Raw genomic sequence first — 25,916 nt, forward strand, 5'->3', positions numbered from 1 at the left:
AAATATCGATATTATTTATAGATTTTTTTATAAATATTTTATTTTAATTAGTGTAGAGAAGCTAATCTTTTAAGGTTAAGTACCAAATTTAATAGTTTATTAAAAATAATTAAATGGTTTTATAATATTTATGGAATAATTTATGTAACTATCGATACATCGGAACTTACAATCGATTTTCTTTCATCATCTCTAGTTTATTCTTTAATCTTCCATATATGTAATCAATAAGAAAACATAAAATATTTTGATAAAAGAATTTGATAAACAATGAATTTTCTTGAAATCTTCCTTGAAATATTTCAAAGTTTAAGTGCATTTATTCACGTATAAACGTTTATAATTTAACTATTAACAATTTATATTAGTGTATACTTTAAAATATCTTAAAAACACATAATACAGAAATTTAAACAATGGTGATATTAAGAGAGTAATGTATGACCAAAGAATTTAAAGATAATACTTAACCGATATTTTACAGTCCCAATGAAAAATTTATTTGTCCTTACAATAACTCACATCACATAAGAGTATCAAGGATGGAATTACATTTGAAGAAATGCAAAGCTGCTAACAGCGGGAATATTGTACTAGTCCCTTGTGATTATAATACATGTTACCGTGTACCACCAGAAGAATTAAATGTAAGGTGTATTATTTATTAAAGAAAACCAATACAGTACTTTTTTTATACTAGTTACACCATAGTATCTGCCGGGATAAAAAGTGTATAGAATTGCAGCTAATAAAAGAAGGCAGTGAAGTTGAAAAGGTGGTAACACCTCTAGAACCTATTAAACTTGTACCAGTTGATGATAGTTGGGATAATGTAATTTATGATTTTAGAAAATCCTAATAATCTATAAATATTATAATTTTTTTGTATTTTTAGTGTGAGGGCCCAACTTATAATGCAGAGCAATATTATCTCGAACATCAAGTATTGAGAAATTTAGACACAGAGTCTGCTTTAAAGAGACGGAATTTTCGGAATTCTGAAAGACAGAGAATAGGACAACTTACAGACACTGCCATATCCAATAAATCCAAATTGAATAGTTGTCAGGATCGTCAAAATGTAATATGAATTTTTGAGTTTTTCTTCAAAATTTGACTTGCTTTGATTGGTTTCTTTTTAGGCAAACGTACCACAAACACCAGTGGTTTCATCACAAACAAAGACAAAACACTTGACACAATAAGTGATGTAATAATGAAATTTGGAAAAGTCCAAAAGCTATATTATCCAAAGCAAATAAATTATGTTCTATTTTAAAATTTTATTATAAGTGTGCGATATTAAGTGATTATGTGATTTATTGAAAATTCATTGTTTTATGTTATAAAAATGTGCTTAATGTATGTTTAATAACTATATATCATTTACTTATGCAGTTGACAAATATTTTTAGAGATAAATAGTCTATTCCTTGTAAAACTTTTTCCGTATTTTATTTTTTAATTGTTAACATATTCATTAATTTTTTCATTTTATTACCTTGATTATCTATCATTTGGTGTCTTGATATGCCAATAAGTAGAAGCTTTGTTGAGTATCAAGGTCTGCTTGCTTAGGATTAAAAATTAAATGCCTAAAAATTAGATAAATGTGTGTTATATTTTTTATGCGCCAAAAGTGATAAGCTATAAAATACATAGTAAGATATTAAACACTAAATGTATTCAAATTATTTTTTGTCTTTCCGCAAAGTAATTTTATCAAAGAGGTTGGACAGTAGGAGGTAACAAGTGTTCGATTGTTTTACACAATGAAAATATATATTCTATTCTCAGATCGTGTTAGACATAAAGTCATTAATTTAAGATGCGATTCAGAACACAAATACATAGAGCAACTGGAAATAACATCGATATCTAATAGAAATATATAGTTATATTTATTAAAATAAAGAGGGCTTGCAAAAGGGGCATACCTATGTGGGGTACTCCAACGATAAGAACAACCAATGCACGTGACAACAAATTAGCTGATGATATGAAGGGTATCAAAAACTGGGGGCCATCACGAGCGACGTTGCTATGAACGTTTACAGCCAGGCTGCCAGCACAGGAGTAGCCAACCAATCGGTGGTCACCACAACAGACGTGGAAAGGTCTACTTTACGGACGACAGTATGGAGGCAGCCAGCCCTCCATCACATGGGATGCATGCAGTCTGACGAACAGAAAGTTTTTACGCCAGCAGTATAGAATAATTCAAAAATTAGGAATAGAGTTATCATCGTTTGATCAAAATATATAGATAATGTTTAAGTTAAGTTCATAGTACCACCGAACTCCTGTCCGAGCAAGACGTATATTATAAGGATCATAAAAAAAAAGAAAACAGAAAAAGAATCATTGAATATACCAGACCATTAAGAGAATTTAAAATGGTGTCTGGCAGTCGGACCTCACCGAAGGAATAAACTGCAGGTCACCCCAAGAAGTAAAAAAATTGATTTCACAGAAGTTATAAAATACACAGTATGGAAGGTATAAAATGGAACTATAAAGAAAAAATCATCAATAAGGTAAGAAATTTTAAAAGATCAAGTAGTTAAGAGTATGTCTCCATTATAGAAAAACCAGAATAACAACCACCATATTCCAAGAGCAGGTCGGAGTGAAGTTTTGCGAGGTCAGGGTGGCCGAATGTTAGACACAAATAATTGATTAGAGACGCCTATATGGTAAATGCGCTTTTAAGCACGATTGCATAAATAAATGTTTTGCTGCCTTGAAATATAAATATGTAAAACGCCACGGGGCAAGATCGAGTTATAGCCTCACGAGCAGGATGAAGATTCCGGCATCTTAATTAATTCTGTGATGTGGCCATAACCAACTTATTCATAAAGTATAAATACAGAGCGGCTCAGCTGAATTCACTATTTTAATTGCCCAATTACCTTCACCAAATCGGTTCTAAAAAATATTGTAATGGATGCACATCGCCTGGAAAGTAATTTTAAAACTTTGTGTCATTTGTTATGGTCAGGCATTAAAACAAGTCATTTTTCCAAAAAAATTTATTAATTAATTATAAAATCTATGACAAGAAATATAATAGTTTACTGATGAATTAACGTTTGCTCATCCTTTTTAACTGCGACAGTTCGTCGGATTGCAGCCTTCAACCAAAGTATTGTCAACCCCTACTGTCCAATTCCCCAATTCTCCTATAATTCGCTTTCTCCAGCAAGTTTGGACTCCCTCAGGTTGTTATATTTGGGAATTAAAAAGCAGATGCAGTCTGCCGTCTACTCTCTGATGAGAACGTAGATCACGGCCTTTTTATTTGTACTATAGAAAAAAATGGATTGTCATTAACGACGCGTTTACATTTTGTCCAAGTATTGACTGAGATCTGGAAAACTTTCTTTATTTTATGTGTATCCTGAAAAACAACAAAATAAAATATTAGATATGTTAAAAAAGAATTTCGTATATTAGTACAGTACTAGCTTTTATAATAAATAAATAACCTGATAAATAATTATGTTTCCAGAAAAATTATAATATTAAAACGGAAAATTCAATAATAAAGCAGTTCGGTCAAATATTAGATACACGACTTATGGTATCGTTTTTGGTATATTTTTTAAACACATTAAACTTGAAGAAATATCTCCAAAAATTAAATTATAAATGCGAAACATTATAAATCATATTTTTCAACAAGCACGTTGACACTTTGTGAAAACCAGCCAATTAAATCTATAGAAGAAATCAGGTAATTTTTGATATCTTTTAGTAAAACATTTGTTAATATAATAATTTTGTTAACGATTGTTAATGTTTTATTAGTTCCCCTATTCCAAATGGCCAAAAAGTAAGAATTCTTTAGATCCGAAAGTAATATACCATTAATATAACATATCTTGCGAATGTTACAACACATATAGTTGGACATATAATAATTGGGTGGATGCGCCTATATACTGAATGGGCTTATATATTGTTGAATAATTAAATGTTAAAAGTAGTTGCTTTGTATATAAAATCGTAAAAACGCTACGGCGCATGCTCGTGATAAAACCACCCGGACAAGATGAAGATCCCTCACTCTTGATTCATTTCTGTGTTGTGGCCTTAATCGAGATGTTTGTAAAGTATAAATATGCATGGACTAAGTTGTATCCAGTACTTTAATTACTCAAACCCCTACACCAAGTAGATTCTAGAGAATCATCTGAGAATGGATAGAAGTCCTAAATCAACCGGGATATAATTATGTAAACAATTCAAAATTGCTACTTATACAACGCTGTATCATCTGGTGCCGCTTTCTGTGATATCGAACGTATTTCTAAGATGGAGTGAAAATTTAATTGTATAAAAGATTTACCTGAATTTCACACTGACAAACAAGTCCAATGAGTCTGGGCTGGGCGTCTGCCCAGACTATTGACCTTTTAATAATATATTGACTAATAGGCAAGCAGACAAGACAACATACGACGGGTTGTAGGAATGATCTAACCGCCACCACGATGGATTGCTTTGTTGCCCATTGGAATCCTGCAAATAGAATTAAGAATAAAACTCACTCCATAAAATATGATTTGAAAAAATAAATTAAGGGGGCGTTGCCATTTTTTACCAAAGGATCGGACTTGGCCAAACGTTTCAAACCTGAAGTTAAATGACACAAACCTTAGTGATAGTCACACAATAAAAGCGAATATTTCCGTACCTTCTACAAGTTTTTCTGAATGGGCCGGATTCTTCGGTTCTACAACTACACGTACTATGGAAGATAAGCTGATCTCCTTGATATTCAAGTTCTGCTTGTTTGTGAATGTGGTGATGGTATCGGGCTTAACCAAAAATTGATCCACACCGAACAACCTGTAAATGTTTCCAGATAGGACATCTTCCATGACTTCTACATAACGACGCATCATGAGGATGGTTCCATGTATTGTCTACTCATTTAAATCTTCTTTCTTGATGCCACATATTTAGGTCTTAGGATAGGGGCCTTCATGCCTTTGGCTAATTTACCGGAAAAGACAGGAAAAAAAGCGTGGAAACGACCTTTATGAGAAGTGGGTACTATTTTAGACACATACATCGTCAGAGGACCCTTAGGATCACAATTCGTAATACCTAAAAACAAAAAGCGAAGTATAGTAATTTGCATATGCTAAAAAAATAATAAAAAATTGGTAATTGTTGTTCAATTTATACCAATCATTCACAGTGAATCAGCATAGAGTTGTAAACTACATATCGTCATGTACAAATAAAACCTAAAATTTCACGCGTTTTAAACATCCATCCATGTGAACCTTCGTATAACATTTCCATTCTGTACTTCTGAGCAGTTACTGGGGATGGCCAGTGAGGTAACATAGTTTCCGTTTGTACTCACAACTGGAATAACTCATTATTACAAAATTGTTTCTAACTTTATCCATAAAGTATAACGAATTAGCAGCATCAGTAGCACCAATCATTAACTAATGTCGGCCTGGGGCGGTCGGAGATAACATCACGATTAATTATAAGTTGTAAAGACACTACAATGTTTCCTACTTTAATTCGGAAGTTCTTAATAAATTGTCTTTACAACATAAATATATTTATATATGCGTTATTTCATCTGCATTGAATTGCATTATGCACGTTTCTTTAGTAATATTAATACAAAGTGAAGTAACACCAAAAATACATACATAATTATTTAATTTATTATACAAATAATTATTTAGAAATTTACTTATCTGTAATACAATCTACAACAACAAGAGCACCATCAGTTACACGAATTGCACTATTGGATCGGATTAAGTAACTTGAATTCTAGCATGATCGAACCTCCTCCAAGGCCTTCAGAGAGATTTCTAAGTGGAAGTCTCTGGCAAAGGCAATGATGTTTTCCCTAGATTCTTCCATGACACATTGTACCATAAGGTCAGACTAAGCCAAACGTTTCAAATCTGAAGTCAAATGACACAGACCTTAGTGATAATCACAAAATAAAAGTGAACATTTGCGTACCTTCTAAATGTTTTAGTGAATCGGCCGGATTCTTGGGTTCAACAGTTACACGTACTACGAGAGTTACGCCGAATTTCCTGACATTCAAGTTGTGCATGCTTGTGAATGTGGGGATGGCATCGGGCTTAACCAAAAATTGATCCACTCCGAACAACCTGTAAATGTTTCCAGATGGGACATCTACAATAGCTTCTACATAACGACCCATCATTAGGATGGCTGCTTGAATTGTCTTCTTGTTTAAATCTTCTTTCTTGATGCCACATATTTAGGTCTTGGGATAGGGGCCTTCATGCCGTTGGCTACTTTACCGGTCAAGACAGAAAAAAAAGGCGTGGAAACGGCCTTTATGAGAAGTGGCTACCATTTTGGACATATACATCGTTAGAGGACCGTTAGGATCACAGTTCATAATACCTTAAAACAAAAAAATGTATAGTAATTTGCATATACTAAAAAAATAATAAAAAATTTTTAATTGTTGTTCAGTTTATACCAATCATTCACAGTGAATCAGTATAGAGTTGTAAACTACATATCGTCATGTACAAATAAAACCTAAAATTTCACGCGTTTTAAACATCCATCCATGTGGACTTTCGTATAACATTTCCATTCTGTATTTCTGAGCAGTTACTGGGGATGGCCAGTGAGGTAACATAGTTTCTGTTTGTACTCACAACTGAAATAACTCATTATTACAAAATTGTTTCTAACTTTATTCATAAGGTATAACGAATTAGCAGCATCAGTAGCACTAATCAATAGCATTAACCAATGTCGGCCTGGGGCGGTTGGAGATAACATCACGATTAATTATAAGATTGTAAAGACACTACAATGTTTCCTACTTTAATTCGGAAGTTCTTAATAAATTGTCTTTACCACAGAAATATATTTATATATGCGATATTGCATCTGCATTGAATGGCATTATGCACGTTTCTTTAGTAAAATTAATACAAAGTGAAGTAACACCAAAAATACATACATATTTATTCAATTTATTATACAAACAATTATTTAGAAATGTACTTATCTGTAATACAATCTACTAGAGCACCATCAGTTACACGAAGGGCACTATTGGGCCGGATTAAGTAACTTAAATTCACGCATGAAAGATCCTCCCCCAAGGCCTTCAGAGAGATTTCTAAGTGGAACTCTCTGGCACCGGCAATGATGTTTTCCCTAGATTCTTCCAAGACACATTGTACCATAAGGTCAGACTTAGCCAAACGTTTCAAACCTGAAGTCAAATGACACAGACCTTAGTGATAATCTCACAATAAAAGCGAACATTTGCGTACCTTCTAAAAGTTTTGGTGAATCGGCCGGATTCTTGGTCTCCACAGCTACACGTACTACGAGAGTTACGCCGAATTTCATGACATTCAACTTCTGCACGTTTTTGAATGTGGGGATGATATCGGGCTTAACCAAAAATTGATCCACTCCGAACAAAGTGCAAATATTTCCAGATGGGACATCTTCCATGGCTTCTATATAACGACCAATCATGAGGATGGCTCCCTGAATTGTCTTCTCGTTTAAATATTCTTTCTTGATGCCACGTATTTAAGTCTTGGGATAGGGGCCTTGCTGCCGGTGGCTACTTTACCGGAAAAAACAGGACCAAAATCTTAGAAAAAACCTTTGATGATATGATAAGTAGTGGGTACCAGGATCACTGTTCTTAATACCTAAAAACAAAAAAACAAAGTATAGCCGTTTGCAAATATTAAAAAAAATAACAAAAAATTGGTAATTGTTGTTTACTTTATACCAATCACTCACAGTGAATCAGACTAGAGTTGTAAACTACACATCACCATGTACAAATAAAAACCAAAATTTAACTCGTTTAAAAAATCCATATAGGTGACACATACCAAGAGCGGCTTCATCATCATGTGGACCTTCATATAACATTTCCATTCTGTATTTCAGAGCAGTTACTGGGCATGGTAAGTGAACGGCAAACATCTGAAGCAGTCTCACCAACAGGTAACCATATCCGCATAAATTATTTTCCATCCTTATCCTTATCTCCATATTTCAAGTTAGTGCACAGTGTGGAGAGAAGGCCTTCATATTCTTCTTTCCTAAAATACAAATTTTAGTTACACCCAAGAACTACAAATATATAATGCATACTCGATATAACAGCTTGTCACCATAGGATATTAAGATAGAGATGACATGAAAGCGTTTAATACCTAGGCTTAAAATTTTCTTCCAACGCACTGCCAACAATATATTTATTTCCTAATAACTTCATAAAAGTTATTTTGTAAATTATATTGTGGCCTATTTGTGGTGGAAGAATTAATTTTTTTTTAATAATAAAACACTTGTTGGCTTGCAGTTCATAATCATGTCAAAAATTTTGTAGATGGGATTCAAGATGTACATGCAAAACGACCTTTTGTTATCATTATCCTGTTTTTGGGTTAAAATATTCCTAACCCCATAGATTGTTAAACGTCATAAAATTTGGTAAAGTTATTCAGCACCCAACTGCAATTTCAAATGGGTACGGTCCATCTTGTTCATGAACAAGATTTTCTTAATGCGTTCGTCGATAGCCTGATGTAACATAGTTTCCGTTTGTACATACACCTGAAATAATTCATTATTACAAAATTGTTTCTAACTTTATCCATAAATTACAGCGAATTAGCAGCATCAGTAGCACCAATCATTAACCAATGTCGGCCTGGGGCGGTTGGAGATGACATCACGATTAATTAAAAGATTGTAAAAACACTACAATGTTTCCTATTTTAATTAGGAAGTTCCTAATAAATTGTCTTTACCACAGCTACACGTACTATGAGAGTTACGCCGAATTTCATGACATTCAAGTTCTGCATGTTTGTGAATGTGGGGATGGTATCGGGAAAAATTGATCCAGACCGAACAAAGTGCAAACATTTTCAGTGCACAAATTTTCCATGGCTTCTATGTAACGACCAATCATGAGGATGGCTCCCTGAATTGTCTTCTAATGTAAATCCTCTTTCTTGAGGCCACATAGTTAGGTCCCAGGATAGGGGCCTTCATGCCGGTGGCTATTTTACCGGAAAAAACAGAACCAAAATCGTAGATAAAAACTTTATGAGAAGTGGGTACCATTTTAGACACATCATCATAGGACCGTTAGGATCACAGTTTTTAATACCTAAAAACAAAAAAAGCAAAATATAGTCATTTGCAAATATTAAAAAAATAATAAAAAATTGGTAATTGTTGTTTAGTTTATACCAATCATTCACAGTGAGTCAGCCTAGAGTTGTATACTATACATCATCATGTACAAATAAATACTAAAATTTAACACGTTTAAAAAATCCATATAGGTGACACATACCAAGAGCGGCTTCATCATCGTGTGGACTTTCGTATAACATTTCCATTCTGTATTTCAGAGCAGGTACTGGGGACGGTAAATGAACGGCAATCATCTGAAGCAAAGTCCCACCAGCAGGTAACCATGTCTGACTAAATGGTTTTCTATCCTTATCCTTATCTTCACATTTCAAGTTAATGTGCAGTATGGAAAGAAGGGCTTCATTTTCTTCTTTACTAAAATAAAAATTTTAGTTACACCCAAGAACTACAAATATATAATTCGTTCTCTATAATTTGTTATAGTGGCCTAATTTTGCTGGAAGAATTAATTTTTTTTTAATAATAAAACACATGTTTACTTGCTGTTCATAATCAGGTCAAAAATTTTGTGGATGGGATTCGAGATGTACATACAAAACGATCTTTTGTTATCATTATCCTGTTTTTGGGTTGAAATATTTCTAACCCCATAGACTGTTTAACATCGGAAAGTTTGGTAAAGTTATTCAGGGTCCAACTGCAATTGCAAAAGAGTACGGGTTCATCTTGTTCATAAACAAGATTGTTTTAAAACGTTCGTCGATAGCCTGACGTAAGACAGTTTCCGTTTGTACACACACACCGGCAAATAATTTATTATTACAAAATTATTTCTAACTTTATTCATAATTTATAGCGAATTAGCAGCATCAGTACCACCAAACATTAACGAATGTCGGCCTAGGGCAGATGGAGATCACGCACATCACGATTAATTAATACATTGTAAAGACACTACAATATTCTTTTTTCGATGTTTCCTACTCTAATGCGACATTCTTAATAAGATGTCTTTAACACAGAAATATATTTATATATGCATTATTTAAAATTTTAATTTTTGTTTAGTAAAATTAATACAAAGTGAAGTAACACCTAAAATACATATATAATTATTTAATTTATTATATAAATAATTATTTGGGAATTTACCTACCCGTAACACAATCTACTACAACAAGAGCACAATCATTTACACGAAGGGCATTACAGGGTCGGATTAAGTAACTTGAATTCTAGCGTGATCCTCCTCCAAGGCCTTCAGACAGATTTCTAAGTGGAGCTCTCTAGCACCGGCAATGATGTTTTCGCTAGATTCGTAATGACACATTGTACCATAAGATCAGGTTTGGCAAAACGTTTCAAACCTGAAGTCAAATGACACAGACCTTAGTGATAATCACACAATAAAAGCGAACAGGTTTTCTGCAGGTTTTTCTGAATCGGGCGGATTATTCGGTTCCACAGCTACACATACTACGGAAGATAAGCTGAAGTTCTTGACATTCAAGATCTGCTTGTTTATGAATGTGGCGATGGTATCGGGCTTAACCAAAAATTGATCCACACCGAACAATGTGCAAATATTTCCAGATGGGACATCTTCCATGGCTTCTATATAACGACCAATCATGAGGATCGCTCCCTGAATTGTCTTCTCGTGTAAATCCTCTTTGATGAGGCCACATAATTAGGTCCCAGGATAAGGGCCTTCATGCCGGTGGCTACTTTACCGCAAAAAACAATAACAACATCGTAGAAAAAACCTTTATGAGAAGTGGATACCATTTTAGACACATCATCAAAGGACCGTTAGGATCATTGTTCTTAATACCTATAAACAAAAAAACAGAATATAGTCATTTGCAAATATTAAAAAAAATAATAAAAAATTGGTAATTGTTGTTTAGTTTATACCAATCATTCACAGTGAGTCAGCCTAGAGTTGTAAACTACACCTCATCATGTACAAATAAATACTAAAATTTAACACATTTAAAAAATCAATATTGGTGACACATACCAAGAGCGGCTTCATCATCATGTGGACCTCCGTATAACATTTCCATTCTGTATTTCACAGCAGTTACCGGGTATGGTAAGTGCACGGCAGTCATCTCAAGCAAAGTCTCACCAACAGGTAACCATATCCGCCTAAATTGCTTTTCATCCTAATCCTTGTCTTCATATTTCAAGTTAGTGCGCAGTGTGGAGAGAAGGGCTTCATATTATTCTTTCCTAAAATAAATATTTTAGTTACACCCAAGAACTATAAACATATAATGCATTCTCGATATAATAGCTTGTCACCATAGGATATAAAGATAGAGGTAATATGAAAGCGTTTAATACCTAGGTTTATAATTTTCTTCCAATGCACTCCCAACACTATATTTATTTCCTAATGACTTCATAAAAGTTATTTTGTAAACTCTATAGTGGCCTAATTGTGTTGGAAGAATTAATTTTTTTTTAATAATAAAACACATGTTTACTTGCAGTTCATAATCAAGTCAAAAATATTGTAGATGGGATTCAAGATATACATGTAAAAGGATCTTTTGTTATCATTATCCTATTTTTGGGGTGAAATATTCCTAACCCCATATATTGTTAAACGTTAGAAAATTTGGTAAAGTTATTCAGCATCCAACTGCAATTTCAAATGGGTACGGTCCATCTTGTTCATGAACAAGAATGTCTTAATACGTTCGTCGATAGCCTGACGTAACATAGTTTCCGTTTGTACTCACACCTGAAATAATTCATTATTACAAAATTGTTTCTAAATTTATCCATAATTTATAGCGAATTAGCAGCAAGAGTAGCACCAAGCATTAACAAATGTCGGCCTGGGGCGGTTGGAGATGACATCACGATTAATTAAAATATAGTAAAGACACTTCCATGTTTCCTACTTTAATTCGGAAGATCTTAATAAATTGTCTTTACCACAGAAATATATTTAGATATGCGTTATTGCATCTGCATTGAATTGCATTATGCATGTTGTTTTAGTAAAATTAATACAAAGTTAGGTAACACCAAAAATACATATATAATTATTTAATTTATTATACAAATAATTATTTAGGAATTTACTCACCCATAAAACAATCTACAACAACAAGAGCACAATTAGTTACACGAAGGGTACTACTCGGTCGGATTAAGTAACTTGAATTCTAGCATGATCCTTCTCCAAGGCCTTCAGGCAGATTTATATGTGGAGCTCTCTGGCACCGGCAATGATGTTTTCGCTAGATTCTTCATTGACACATTGTACCATAAGGTCAGACTTAGCCAAACGTTTCAAACCTGAAGTCAAATGATACAGACCTTAATGATAATCTTACAATAAATCATACATTTGCGAACCTTCTACAGGTTTTTCTGAATCGGCCGGATTCTTCGGTTCCACAGCTACACGTACTACGGAAGATAAGCTGAAGTTCTTGACATTCAAGTTCTGCTTGTTTGTGAATGTGGCGATGATATCGGGCTTAACCAAAAATTGATCCACACTGAACAAAGTGCAGATATTTCCAGATGGAACATCTTCCATGGCTTCTATATAACGACCAATCATGAGGATGGCTCCCTGAATTGTCTTCTCGCGTAAATCCTCTTTGTTGAGGCCACATATTTAGGTCTTGGGATAGGGGCCTTCACGCCGTTGGCTACTTTACTGGAAAAAACAGGACTAAAAATCGTAGAAATAACCTTTATGAGAAGTGGGCACCATTTAAGACACATATCATCATAGGACCGTTAGGATTACAATTTTTAATACCTAAAAACAAAAACAAGCAAAGTATAGTCATTTGCAAATATTAAGAAATTAATAAAAAATTGATAATTGTTGTTTAGTTTATACCAATCATTCACAGTGAATCAGTCTAGAGTTTTAAACTACACATCATCAAGTACAAATTAATACCAAAATTTAACGCGTTTTAAAAATCCATGCGGGTGACACATACCAAGAGCTGCTTCATCATCATCTGGACCTTCGTATAACATTTCGATTCTGCATATCAGAGCAGTTACTGGGGATGGTAAGTAAACGGCAATCATCTGAAGCAAAGGCCCACCAACAGTTAAACATGTCCGACAAAATTGTTTTCCATCCTTATCCTTGTCTTCATATTTCAAGTTAATGTGCAGTGTGGAGAGAAGGGCTTCATATTCTTCTTTCCTAAAATAAAAATTTTAGTTACTCCCAAGAACTACAAATATATAATGCATTCTCGATATAGTAGCTTGTCACCATAGGATATAAAGATAGAGGTAACATGAAAGTGATTAATACCTAGGCTTATAATTTTCTTCCACTGCACTGCCAACAATATATTTATTTCCTAATAACTTCATAAAAGTTATTTTGTAAACTATATAGTGACCTAATTGAGGTGGAAGAATTAAATTTTTGTTTAATAATAAAACACATGTTTACTTGCAGTTCGTAATAAATTCAAAAATTTTGTAGATGGGATTCAAGATGTACATGCAAAACGATCTATTGTTATCATTATCCTGTTTTTGGGTTGAAATATTCCTAACCCCAAAAATTGTTAAAGTTCAGAAAATTTGGTAAAGTTATTCAGCACCCAACTGCAATTTCAACTGGGTATGGTCCATCTTGTTCATGAACAAGATTGGCTTAATACATTCGTCGATAGCCTAACGTAACATAGTTTCCGTTTGTACTCCGTTGTAATTAAAAGATTGTAAAGACACTACAAGATTCTTTTTTCGATGTTTCCTACTTTAATTCGGAAATTTTTAATAAGTTGCCTTTACCACAGAAATATATTGATATATGCATTATTTAAAATTTTCATTTTTGTTTAGTAAAATTAATATAAAGTAAAGTAACACCTAAAATACTTACATAATTATTTAATTTATTATACAAATAATTATTTATGAATTTACATACCCATAACATAATCTACTACAACAAGAGCACCATCAGTTATACCAAGGGTACTAATGGGTCGGATTAAGTAACTTGAATTCTAGCATGATAATCCTCCAAGGTTTTCAGACAGATTTCTAAGTGGAGCTCTCTAGCACTGGCAATGATGTTTTCGTTAGATTCGTCAATGACATATTGTACCATAAGATCAGACTTAGCCAAACGTTTCAAACCTGAAGTCAAATGACACAGACCTTAGTGATAATCACACAATAAAAGCGAACATATGCGTACCTTCTACAGGTTTTTCTGAATCGGCCGGATTATTCCGTTCCAAAGCTACACATACTACAGAAGATAAGCTGAAGTTCTTGACATTCAAGATCTGCTTGTTTGTGAATGAGGCGATGGTATCGGAGCTTAACCAAAAATTGATCCACACCGAACAAAGTACAAATATATCCAGATGGGACATCTTCCATGGCTTCTATGTAACGACCAATCATGAGGTTGGCTCCCTGAATTGTCTTCTCGTGTAAATCCTCTTTGTTGAGACCACATAGTTAAGTCCCAGGATAGGGGCCTTCATGCCGGTGGCTAATTTACCGGAAAAAACAATACCAAAATCGTTAAAAAAACCTTTATGAGAAGTGGGTGCCATATTAGACACATCATCATAGGACCAATGGATCATTGTTCTTAATACCTATAAACAAAAAAACAAAGTATAGTCATTTGCAAATATTAAAAAAAAATAATAAAAAATAGGTAATTGTTGTTTAGTTTATACCAATCATTCACAGTGAGTCAGCCTAGAGTTGTATACTATACATCATTATGTACAAATAAATACTAAAATTTAACACATTTAAAAAATCCATATAGGTGACACATACCAAGAGCGGCTTCATTATCGTGTGGACTTTCGTATAATATTTCCATTCTGTATTTCAGAGCAGTCACTGAGGATGGTAAATGAACGGCAATCATCTGAAGCAAAGTCCCACCAGCAGTTAACCATGTCCGACAATATTGTTTTCCATCCTTATCCTTATCTTCATATTTCAAGTTAATGTGCAGTGTGGAGAGAAGGGCTTCATATTCTTCTTTCCTAAAATAAAAATTTTAGTTACTCCCAAGAACTACAAATATATAATGCATTCTCGATAAAGTAGTTTGTCACCATAGGATATAAAGGTAGAGGTAACGTGAAAGCGTTTAATACCTAGGCTTATAATTTTCTTGCAACGCACTGTAAACAATATCTTTATTTCCTAATAACTTCATAAAAGTTATTTTGTAAACTATATAGTGGCCTAATTGTGCTGGAAGAACTACCTTTTATTTTAAATAATAAAACACAATGCTTACTTTTGCAGTTCATAATAAAGTCAAAGATTTTTTAGATTGGATTCAAGATGTACATGCAGAACGATCTTTTGTTATGATTATACTTTTGATTTTGGGTTGAAATATATCTAACATCATAGATTGTTCAATGTCAAAAAGTTTGGTAAAGTTATTCAGCATCCAACTGCAATTCTAAAAGAATACGGTTCATCTTCTTCATGAACAAGATTGGCTTATTACGTTCGTCGATAGCCTGACATAGGACAGTTTCCGTTTATACGCACACACCTGCAAATAATTCATTATTACAAAATTGTTTCTAACTTGATTCATAATTTATAGCGAATTAACAGCATCAGTAGCACCAAACATTAACCAATGACGGCATGGAACAGTTGCAGATGACATCACGATTAATTGAAAGATTGTAAAGACACTACAATGTTTCCTGCTTTAATTCGGAAGTTCTTAATAAATTGTCTTTACCACAGAAATATATTTATATATGCGATATTGCATCTGCATTGAATGGCATTATGCACGTTTCTTTAGTAAAATTAATAAAAAGTTAAGTAACACCAAAAATACATACATAATTATTTAATTTATTATACAAATAATTATTTAGGAACTTACTCACCCGTAGTACAATCTACTACAACAAGAGCACAATTAGTTACACGAAGGGTACTACTGGGTCGGATTAAGTAACTTGAATTCCAGCATGATAATCCTCCAAGGCCCTCAGACATATATCTAAGTGGGGCTCTCTGTCACCGGCAATGATGTTTTCGCTAGATTCTTTAATGACACATTGTACCATAAGGCCAAACGTTTCAAACCTGAAGTCAAATGAGGAAGACCTTAGTGATAATCACACAATAAAAGCGAACATTTGCGTACCTTCTATAGGTTTTGGTGAATCGGCCGGATTCTTGGGTTCCACAGCTACACGTTCTACGAGAGTTACGCCGAATTTCATGACATTCAAGTTCTGCATGTTTGTGAATGTGGGGATGGTATTGGGAAAAATTGATCCAGACCGAACAAAGTGCAAATATTTCCAGATGGGACATCTTCCATGGCTTCTATGTAACGATCAGTCATGAGGATGGCTCCCTGAATTGTCTTCTCGTTTAAATCTTCTTACATGAAGCCACGTATTTAGCTCTTGGGATAGGGGCCTTGCTGCCGGTGGCTACTTTACCGGAAAAAACAGGACCAAAATCGTAGAAATAACCTTTATGAGAAGTGGGCACCATTTTAGACACATATCATCATAGGACCGTTAGGATTACAATTTTTAATACCTAAAAACAAAAAAAGCTAAGTATAGTCATTTGCAAATATTAAAAAAATAATAAAAAATTGGTAATTGTTGTTTAGTTTATACCAATCATTCACAGTGAATCAGCCTAGAGTTCTAAACTACACATCATCAAGTAAAAATTAATACCAAAGTTTAACGCGTTTTAAAAATCCATACAGGTGACACATACCAAGAGCGGCTTCATCATCATGTGGACCTTCCTATAACATTTCCATTCTGTATTTCAGAGCAGTTACTGGGTATGATAAGTGAACGGCAACCATCTGAAGCAAAGTCTCACCAACAGGTAACCATTTCCGCCTAAATTGTTTTCCATCCTTATCCTTGTCTTCATATTTCAAGTTAGTGCACAGTGTGGAGAGAAGGCCTTCATATTCTTCTTTCCTAAAATACAAATTTTAATTACACCCAAGAACTACAAATATATAATGCATTCTCGATATAACAGCTTGTCACCATAAGATATAAAGATAGAGGTAACATGAAAGCGTTTAATACCTAGGCCTATAATTTTCTTCCAATGCACTGCCAACAATATATTTATTTCCTAATAACTTCATAAAAGTTATTTTTTAAACTATATAGTGGTCTAATTGTGCTGGAAGAATTAATTTTTTTTAATAATAAAACACAAGTTTACTTGCATTTCACAATCAGGTTAAAAATTTTGTAGATGGTATTCAAGATGTACATGCAAAACGATCTTTTGTTAACATTATCCTGTTTTTGCGTTGAAATATTCCTAACCCCATAGATTGTTAAACGTCAGAAAATTTGGTAAGGTTATTCAGCACCCTACTGCAATTTCAAATGGGTATGGTCTATCTTGTTCATGAACAAGATTGGCTTAATACGTTCGTCGATAGCCTGACGTAACATAGTTTCCGTTTGTACACACACCTGAAATATTTCATTATTACAAAATTGTTTCTAAATATATCCATAATTTATAGCTAATTAGCAGCAAGAGTAGCACCAATCATTAACAAATGTCGGCCTGGGGCGGTTGGAGATGACATCACGATTAATTAAAATATAGTAAAGACACTACAATGTTTCCTACTTTAATTCGAAAGTTTTTAAAAAAATGTCTTTACCACAGAAATATATTTAGATAAGCGTTATTGCATCTGTATTGAATTGCATTATGCATGTTTCTTTAGTAAAATTAATACACAGTGAAGTATCATCAAAAATACACATACAATTATTTAATCTATTATACAAATAATTATTTAGGAATTTACTCACCCCTAATACTATCTACTAGAACAAGAGCACCATCAGTTACACGAAGGGTACCACTGGGTCGGATTAAGTAACTTGAATTCTAGCATGATCTTTCTCCAAGGCCTTCAGACAGATTTCTATGTGGAGCTCTCTGGCACCGGCAATGATGTTTTCGCTAGATTCATAAATGACACATTTTATCATAAGATCAGACTTAGCCAAACATTTCAAACCTGAGGTCAAATGACACAGACCTTAGTGATAATCACACAATAGAAGCGAAAATTTGCGTACCTTCTAAAAGTTTTGGTGAATCGGCCGGATTCTTGGGTTCCACAGCTACACGTACTACGAGAGTTACGCCGAATTTCATGACTTTCAAGTTCTGCATGTTTGTGAATGTGGGGATGGTACCTGGCTTCAAAAATTGATCCACACCGAACAACCTGTAAATGTTTCCAGATGGGACATTTTCAATGGCTTCTACATAACGACCCATCATGGGGATGGCTCCCTGAATTGTCCTCTCGTTTAAATCTTCTTTCATGATGCCACGTATTTAGGTCTTGGGATAGGGGCCTTGCTGCCGGTGGCTACTTTACCGGAAAAAACAGGACCAAAATCGTGGAAAAAACCTTTGATGATTTGATGAGTAGTGGGTACCATTTTAGACACATCATCATAGGACCGTTAGGATCATTGCTCTTAATACATATAAACAAAAAAACAAAGTATAGTCATTTGCAAATATTAAAAAAAAATAATAAAAAATTGGTAATTGTTGTTTAGTTTATAACAATCATTCACAGTGAATCAGCCTAGAGTTGTAAACTACACATCATCATGTATAAATAAATACCAAAATTTAACGCGTTTAAAAAATCCATATAGGTGACACATACAAAGAGCGGCTTCATCATCATGTGGACCTTCGTATAACATTTCCATTCTGTATTTCAGAGCAGTTACTGGGTATGGTAAGTGAACGGCAATCATCTGAAGCAAAGTCTCACCAACAGGTAACCATGTCCGCCTAAATTGTTTTCCATCCTTATCCTTGTCATCATATTTCAAGTTAGTGCACAGTGTGGAGAGAAGGCCTTCATATTCATCTTTCCTAAAATACAAATTTTAGTTACACCCAAGAACTACAAATATATAAAGCATTCTCGATAATTTATTATAGTGGTCTAATTGTGCTGGAAGAATTAATTTTTTTTAATAATAAAACACATGTTTACTTGCATTTCACAATCAGGTCAAAAATGTTGTAGATGGGATTCAAGATGTACATGCAAAACGATCTTTTGTTATCATTATCCTGTTTTTGCGTTGAAATATTCTTAACCCCATAGATTGTTAAACGTCAGAAAATTAGGTAAGGTTATTCAGCACCCTACTGCAATTTCAAATGGGTATGGTCTATCTTGTTCATGAACAAGATTGGCTTAATACATTCGTCGATAGCCTGACGTAACATAGTTTCCATTTGTACACACACCTGAAATAATTCATTATTACAAAATTGTTCCTAACTTTATCCATAATTTATAGCGAATTAGCAGCATCAGCAGAACCAATGTATGCCTGGGGCGGTTGGAGATGACATCACGATTAATTAAAAGATTGTAAAGACACTACAATGTTTCCTACTTTAATTCGGAAGTTTTTAATAAATTGTCTTTACCACATAAATATATTTAGATATGCGTTATTGCATCTGCATTTAATTGCATTATGAATGTTTCTTTAGTAAAATTAATACAAAGTTAAGTTAAGGTAAGTAACATCAAAAATACACATACAATTATTTAATTTATTATACAAATAATTATTTAGGAATTTACTCACCCCTAATACAATCTACTACATCAAGAGCACCATCAGTTACACGAAGGGCACTACTGGGTCGGATTAAGTAACTTGAATTCTAGCATGATCCTCCTACAAAGCCTTCAGACAGATTTCTAAGTGGACCTCTCTGGCAACGGCAATGATGTTTTCGCTAGATTCTTCAATGATACATTGTACAATAAGATCAGACTTAGCCAAACGTCTCAAACCTGAAGTCAAATCACACAGACCTTAGTGATAATCACACAATAAAAGCGAATATTTGCGTACCTTCTACAGGTTTTAGTGAATCGGCCGGATTCTTGGGTTCCACAGCTACACCTTCTACGAGAGTTGCGCCGAATTTCAAGGCATTCAAGTTCTGCATGTTTGTGAATGTGGGGATGGTATCGGGCTTAACCAAAAATTGATCCAGACCGAACAAAGTGCAAATATTTCCAGATGGGACATATTCCATGGCTTCTATATAACGACCAATCAAAAGGATGGCTCCCTGAATTGTCTTCTCGTTTAAATCCTCTTTCTTGAGGCCACATAGTTAGGTCCCAGGATGGGGGCCTTCATGGCGATGGCTACTTTACCGGAAAAAACAGGACCAAAATTGTAGAAATGTCGGCCTAGGGCGGTTGGAGATGATATCACGATTAATTCGGTAGTTCTTAATAAATTGTCTTTACCACAGAAATATATTTAGATAAGCGTTATTGCATCTGCATTGAATTGCATTATGCACGTTTCTTTAGTAAAATTAATACACACTGAAGTTACACTAATATTACATACATAATTATTTTATTTATTATACAAATAATTATTTAGGAATTTACTTATAGGAAACACAATCTACTACAACAAGAGCATCATCAGTTACATGAAGGGCAGTAGTTACTTCAGAACGGAAATCTATGTGCCCAGAGGAACCAATCAAATTAATCAAAAAACTTTCTATTCGTTTTCGCGTTAATCAATATTATTTGTGAAAAAATCCCTATCTTCGGGCTCAAAATACATAAATATGGCGCTAAAAATAGATTAGTTAGTATTTTTGTTAAAACAAATACCCAGCTTTATTTTAAAGAGATAAAGCTTCAGAATGACTAATCAAAATTATCCCACATGTTCAGTCGTTTGTAAATTTCGTCGTTCAATATTTCAAAATACTACATGTTCTTATTCTACATATTTGTAATAAATCTGTCTTGTTCATTTTTTCTGGTGTCTGTAAAATGAATTTCTCTAACTTTGGCACCAGCAATAATACCAGTTTTTGATACTAAGGAGTCTGTTAAATATGATTTTCCGTTATCTACGTAAGCTATGACGGATATATTACGGATGTTTCGTTTTTAGACCATCATGGCACAAATTTCATCTGCTGTAAAATTCACCTCTATGAAAAATAAATGTTAAGAATTTGTAATGTTTAGAAACATAAAAATTATTTCTGTAATAACAGAAGAAAGCTAAAAAATAAGCTCAGTTATATTCTTAGATGGGCCTTCGATATAGATTGGCATACATAAAAAATATAGTACAAGAAACAGTTAGCGGACTATTATTTGGGGACATAATCATACAGATACCATAGTTACAACAGGTAAAAAAGACACATACTAAAAAATAGGCTAAATGTATGAATAGTAAATTTAAAATGAACAAGGGAAAAAAACAAATATTAAACGAAATAGAGAGGTTTAAATGTCTAATTTTAAATAACTATAAACACTATCAATTAATGTTATTTAAAACAACTTTTAAACTATCTACAAATAATATATTCAATTCATTATTATTAAACGGCACAATAAAAATTAAAACGAATATGATTCGTTAAATCAAAATTTTATTAAATATTAATGTGTTTAAACATGATTACAATACTATAACTAGGATTATAAGTATTCTGCAACAAAATATTTAGAGAAAGTTCTCAAACATAAACTAAAATATAGAAATTTGAAAATAACATCAATTTTAATTATTGTTGAAGAATAAATATTTGATTTTCAGTTATTATCTGGCTTCATCCAGAACATATCGGATAATGGCCATGTTAATTTTGTGTCAACAACCCCCTCAACGAAGGGTAACAAATCATCAACTTTAATCATTCGACACAAGTCATATTTTCCAAATTTGATTTTAAGTTTCTGAAGTTTGAATAACAATTTAAAATAGGCCATTTCCCAATTAGTGCACACTATAATTTTGTCTTCCAAAAAGATAAAATCTCCTTCAAAGTAAAACAAAGGCGTGTAACTTTCATTGTCTCTCACTATAAATGGTATGTGATACTTAGCAGTTATCTGTAAAAAGCCGCATATCTCTTTAGGAAATTGTTCGTACATATGTTTTATAAGATTGTACAAAACATATTCACAAAATTTTAAAAAACAATACAATCTTAAAAATTCAAACAACTGCAATTTGTATTCACGGCCCTCTCGAAAACTGCTTCCAAAAGAATCACCATGTGCAATGTTAATCATATTGAACAGATCTACTTCCACTTTACTCATAACACTACACTGCATATAAAATAAGTTATACACTTCAACTGAGAATCTCTTCATTCTTGAGAGCACTTTGTCGTTTAATATTCTGACACTAACATAAATATCATCAACGATAATATAAGGAATATTAGATGATTCGACGTTAATCCATCCGTAGGTATAAGTAACAGGCGTTGGCACCTCTTCTTGCACTTGCGTAGTAGTACCAGAAGGTAAATCTCTAACGTTTCCTAGAGATGGTTCGTTAGATACCATCTCCAATATTAGTATTTATTCTAAATTGTTACCTCCTGTATTAGATGACATTATAACTGTTTTCGAAATCACAAATTGTGTGAAAAACCCGGCAAGATGCAAGTAATTAACTTGACGATTAAAACAATGTCAAAATGGCCGAGTACTTGATACCAACCGTCTTTGTAAATAGATGGTATGTATACTGTTGGAATTAAATATGTTTGAAATAAGCATATATAATTAATTTTATATAATATACAACAATTATATAATCCGTAAAGATTAAATATTTATAACTTTTTTTAACTTATATATTTATAATATTAATTATTTTTTAGTTGGCCAACCTGTAATTCTAATGTCATTCATTACCAATGTCCAGAATCAATTTATAGGTTAAGGTTTACACCATAACTAATATTCTAGAGATGTTGAATAGTACTACTTCGTTTACAACAAAATGGTTTATTGGTAAAGCGAGTAAAGTGGACATGTTACACAGTAAAACCAGAAACCGCTTAGTTGATGACACTGATCAACTAAGCAGGATATCTTCTAAGGAAAAAATTAATATTTGAAAGTAGATTACTTCGACATAATCGAAGTTCGTCTATAGGAATCCAGTTGTTAAGTATTCGTTTTATTTTTATTGATTTGATTGTTGATTTTTTCACTATTTCTAAATCAAACATTTATATATACCTGATAATATAAGTATCAAAATGATACAAATATCATAATTCTTTCTTCTCTTCCAGTTTTCTTTTCAGGTTTTCGATTTAGTATTATGTAAAGGTGGTTACTAACAAAGATGCTTTTTGCATGGTTTTCGTAGATGTTCGTAGAGACCAAGCTCATTTTCCTTTGCCAATGCTTGCTTGATGCAAGAACTTGGATGTTTATTTTCCGTGTGGAAACATTAATCAATGTTACTCGTTTATCTGTTTTATTAACCATTGTACATTAACTGAAGTTAATCAATTGATCTGTGAACACATGGGGCGTACACCATTATATTTTATATTTATTATTTTTTACAATGAGATCTGGTGTATTTAAGAATTTCAGCTTTCCAGCGAGTTTTGGTGGTTAATATTAGCCATAGCATGATACATTTATCATCGTCAATCATCTCAAACTGAATGTCTTCCAAGAATGGATTTTGCCTAATATATCAAAAATATTGAAACGTACTATTAATTCTATTTTATATTATTTTAACTATTTTGTTTACAAATTTATTGGTTAAGCGGCTAAAGTAATAGTAAACCTGTATGGATCTTAAGACATGAAAATTTGTGAATTTTTAGTAATGCCACAAATTAAACTCCGTGAAACCGATAGATGTTAATATATCATAGCAGATTAATCCGCTTGCATTACAATACTTGGTCGAGGTCGTCTATGCATATATTATTCTCGCTTTTTTTAAAATACATTTTAAAGTCTCCTTTTACAAACTATGGGTTTATCTGGACTGATACTACAGTTTGGCGTGGGCATCAAACCACGGTCCTCAGCATTAAGCGTACCGACTGGCGAATGACCAACTTTAGAAATCATCCCAGAAGACATCCGGTCTTACCCAGCCTAGTTACTGGCGTGACTGGGATTATTATCCTTGTTGTTTTCTTGATTTTACACTCTTGCCTAGGACAATCACGTTTTTTAAACAATCAAAAACATAAATTTACGACCATGCTCCAAGATAGTTTTTGTTTGTTGTCACGACTCTAAGCCATATACTAAATTTGTAATGACACAGAGATCAGCGTATACAGAAAACACGATTTCGGTGAAGATTTCCGGTCAACTTACATCCCTACCCAAATAACGATGGATTAAAACGCAATGAGAGCGTTAACATGTCCGTTATAGGCCCTTCGAGTTCCTTAATTTTCAGCACCCCAAAACACATAATAATTTTTACTGCTGAGAGGTTTGCCGTTTGGAGATAGCTTCGATAGCTATTGAAAGAAGGGCCTGGTGAATAGCTATTCTGCACGGATTTCTATACTACGCTGAACGCAATTCAAGCATATTCATGTGATCATCCATTAATAATTGACGCTCATACTTAATGATCCTGCCAAGTTATGCCTAACCCACTTACGCTAAGTCGTTATAAATGCATATATTCCCATTTTCTGAAGGGATACCCCCTCCTCGGTGTGCTCGCTATGGCTCTCCAACCTGAGTATACCACAGTTTGACCACATCGAAAACCGAACTTAACTTCCCTTCACTGTTTATCACTTGTTCACTTCGGAAAACATATCTAATCTCCTTAGATTGCTTGAAATCCTTAATTTACTTGATATCATATATGAACATGATATCATGAAAGATATAAAACCATGAACATTGAAAAATATGAATATTTTTTCGGCATCCCTATGACAGAGTCGTTGTTCCCTTAGAAACATTAGCCTTCTTCATTCCTTCAGAAACCTTCATTTGTAAATTTATTAATAGAAAGAAGGCTAAAATTCTTTAGCTAGTAAGGTTAGAAATGTTATTAGGTGTTACGAGCAGTTTAACACGTATTACTAGATTTATATATATTGTTCTAATAAGGAAATAGAAATGTTATAGTATTAAATAATTTTTTATTCGGAACATAATACTGACGAAACATTATAGAAAAGTTTGAAAAGCACTAGTTAAGAATCACTATTGGGTCCAGTATGACTGTATCATTTCCCATCACATCATAATACAAATTGTCCAATTTTTGTTACATTATATGATGAATAAATGAATTGATATAAAAATAATTGAAAAATTGGGTGTAATTAGTATGTAAAAATATATATGAGTTGAAATGAAATAACAAAAATAACATCTAATTTGGATTTTTTTAGTTCTTCTGTCATATAACCGATATTTATAATCGTTCATCTAGCATCAATGATTCATGAATTTCAGTCTAGGTAAGATTTACCTCGGATACAAGTGTAAAAGTACATGTCCCAATTCAAAGCACCCATATCAAAATCAAATAGTTCCCGGTCGCTCTTTCTCATTTCTTTCCATATCGTTTTCACGTTGTTGTTCTCAAACTTCCACTCTTTTGTAGCATAGTAACTTAACATATCTACAATTTGATTTATCTTCTTGTAATTCTTTCTGGCTCTACAATACAATATAGGCATTTTTAAATAATGTTTTACATATTTTTCAGATATTTTTGGGTTTATATTGGGTTGACAAGAAAATATTTTACATATCTATGTACATAGTACGTACAACACTGAACGTCTCTTTTTTATTAACTAGTGTTTATCTGTTC

At 33.2% G+C, this 25,916-nt stretch overlaps 4 protein-coding genes and 5 pseudogenes across 13 annotated transcripts in view; 2 read left to right on the forward strand and 7 right to left on the reverse strand.

Annotated features, from left to right (window-relative positions):
* LOC143205649 (eukaryotic translation elongation factor 2-like) overlaps positions 1–25,916 on the forward strand; it is a 497,146-nt pseudogene that overhangs the window by 113,139 nt on the left and 358,091 nt on the right. The window lies entirely within an intron of this gene.
* LOC143205677 (uncharacterized) lies at positions 493–1,482 on the forward strand. The gene is made up of 4 exons (XM_076418773.1): positions 493–647; positions 701–832; positions 896–1,081; positions 1,143–1,482. The coding sequence occupies exons 1-4, from the start codon at positions 543–545 to the stop codon at positions 1,203–1,205; spliced, it is 486 nt and encodes a 161-aa protein (XP_076274888.1). The 5' UTR covers positions 493–542; the 3' UTR covers positions 1,206–1,482.
* Positions 3,021–6,837, reverse strand: LOC143205675 (uncharacterized). Of its 2 annotated transcripts, XM_076418770.1 has the most exons (5): positions 6,013–6,837; positions 5,732–5,951; positions 4,703–5,118; positions 4,355–4,527; positions 3,021–3,403 (listed from the first exon to the last, which is right to left on the reverse strand). In XM_076418770.1, exons 3-5 carry the CDS (start codon positions 4,911–4,913, stop codon positions 3,290–3,292), a joined length of 498 nt encoding a protein of 165 aa, XP_076274885.1. In that variant the 5' UTR covers positions 4,914–5,118; positions 5,732–5,951; positions 6,013–6,837; the 3' UTR covers positions 3,021–3,289. The 2 variants fall into 2 exon arrangements, with proteins under 2 accessions (XP_076274885.1, XP_076274884.1); XM_076418769.1 differs by having other exon boundaries at positions 4,703–5,951.
* On the reverse strand, positions 6,985–10,516 carry LOC143205754 (eukaryotic translation elongation factor 2-like; annotated as a pseudogene). The gene is made up of 7 exons (XR_013007890.1): positions 10,415–10,516; positions 10,343–10,354; positions 9,726–9,844; positions 9,386–9,600; positions 9,046–9,196; positions 7,323–7,614; positions 6,985–7,261 (listed from the first exon to the last, which is right to left on the reverse strand). The product of XR_013007890.1 is annotated as a eukaryotic translation elongation factor 2-like (transcript).
* LOC143205691 (translation elongation factor 2-like) lies at positions 7,529–8,995 on the reverse strand. Of its 4 annotated transcripts, none has more exons than XM_076418792.1 (5): positions 8,847–8,995; positions 8,686–8,781; positions 8,482–8,634; positions 7,905–8,117; positions 7,529–7,715 (listed from the first exon to the last, which is right to left on the reverse strand). In XM_076418792.1, the coding sequence occupies exons 4-5, from the start codon at positions 8,065–8,067 to the stop codon at positions 7,630–7,632; spliced, it is 249 nt and encodes an 82-aa protein (XP_076274907.1). In that variant the 5' UTR covers positions 8,068–8,117; positions 8,482–8,634; positions 8,686–8,781; positions 8,847–8,995; the 3' UTR covers positions 7,529–7,629. The 4 variants fall into 4 exon arrangements, with proteins under 4 accessions (XP_076274907.1, XP_076274906.1, XP_076274903.1 ...); XM_076418791.1 differs by having other exon boundaries at positions 8,438–8,634; XM_076418788.1 differs by having other exon boundaries at positions 8,232–8,634.
* LOC143205755 (eukaryotic translation elongation factor 2-like) lies at positions 9,991–12,775 on the reverse strand (annotated as a pseudogene). Its single transcript, XR_013007891.1, has 7 exons — positions 12,565–12,775; positions 12,473–12,504; positions 12,293–12,304; positions 11,682–11,761; positions 11,210–11,424; positions 10,343–11,020; positions 9,991–10,281 (listed from the first exon to the last, which is right to left on the reverse strand). The product of XR_013007891.1 is annotated as a eukaryotic translation elongation factor 2-like (transcript).
* Positions 11,538–17,349, reverse strand: LOC143205656 (translation elongation factor 2-like; annotated as a pseudogene). The gene is made up of 12 exons (XR_013007841.1): positions 17,286–17,349; positions 16,957–17,171; positions 16,361–16,767; positions 16,098–16,299; positions 15,479–15,745; positions 15,004–15,218; positions 14,402–14,813; positions 14,129–14,340; positions 13,170–13,384; positions 12,565–12,979; positions 12,293–12,504; positions 11,538–11,941 (listed from the first exon to the last, which is right to left on the reverse strand). The product of XR_013007841.1 is annotated as a translation elongation factor 2-like (transcript).
* LOC143205756 (eukaryotic translation elongation factor 2-like) lies at positions 17,445–19,383 on the reverse strand (annotated as a pseudogene). The gene is made up of 5 exons (XR_013007892.1): positions 19,259–19,383; positions 18,915–19,134; positions 18,312–18,724; positions 18,039–18,250; positions 17,445–17,687 (listed from the first exon to the last, which is right to left on the reverse strand). The product of XR_013007892.1 is annotated as a eukaryotic translation elongation factor 2-like (transcript).
* The window catches only part of LOC143205685 (eukaryotic translation elongation factor 2-like), a 36,017-nt gene continuing 29,432 nt past the window's right edge, over positions 19,332–25,916 (reverse strand). The window contains exons 2-4 of the mRNA XM_076418781.1: positions 20,142–20,446; positions 19,869–20,080; positions 19,332–19,518 (exon numbers count right to left, since the gene is read on the reverse strand). Of these exons, the coding sequence (XP_076274896.1) occupies positions 19,962–20,080; positions 20,142–20,328 (306 nt within the window). The 5' untranslated portion in view covers positions 20,329–20,446 and the 3' untranslated portion in view covers positions 19,332–19,518; positions 19,869–19,961. The remainder of the gene's footprint in view (positions 19,519–19,868; positions 20,081–20,141; positions 20,447–25,916) is intronic.

This window comes from Rhynchophorus ferrugineus, unplaced genomic scaffold, assembly GCF_030347505.1.
Source record: "Rhynchophorus ferrugineus isolate W39M unplaced genomic scaffold, kcgeb_rfMv2 rfM14, whole genome shotgun sequence".
Taxonomy (NCBI): Eukaryota; Metazoa; Arthropoda; class Insecta; order Coleoptera; family Curculionidae; genus Rhynchophorus; species Rhynchophorus ferrugineus.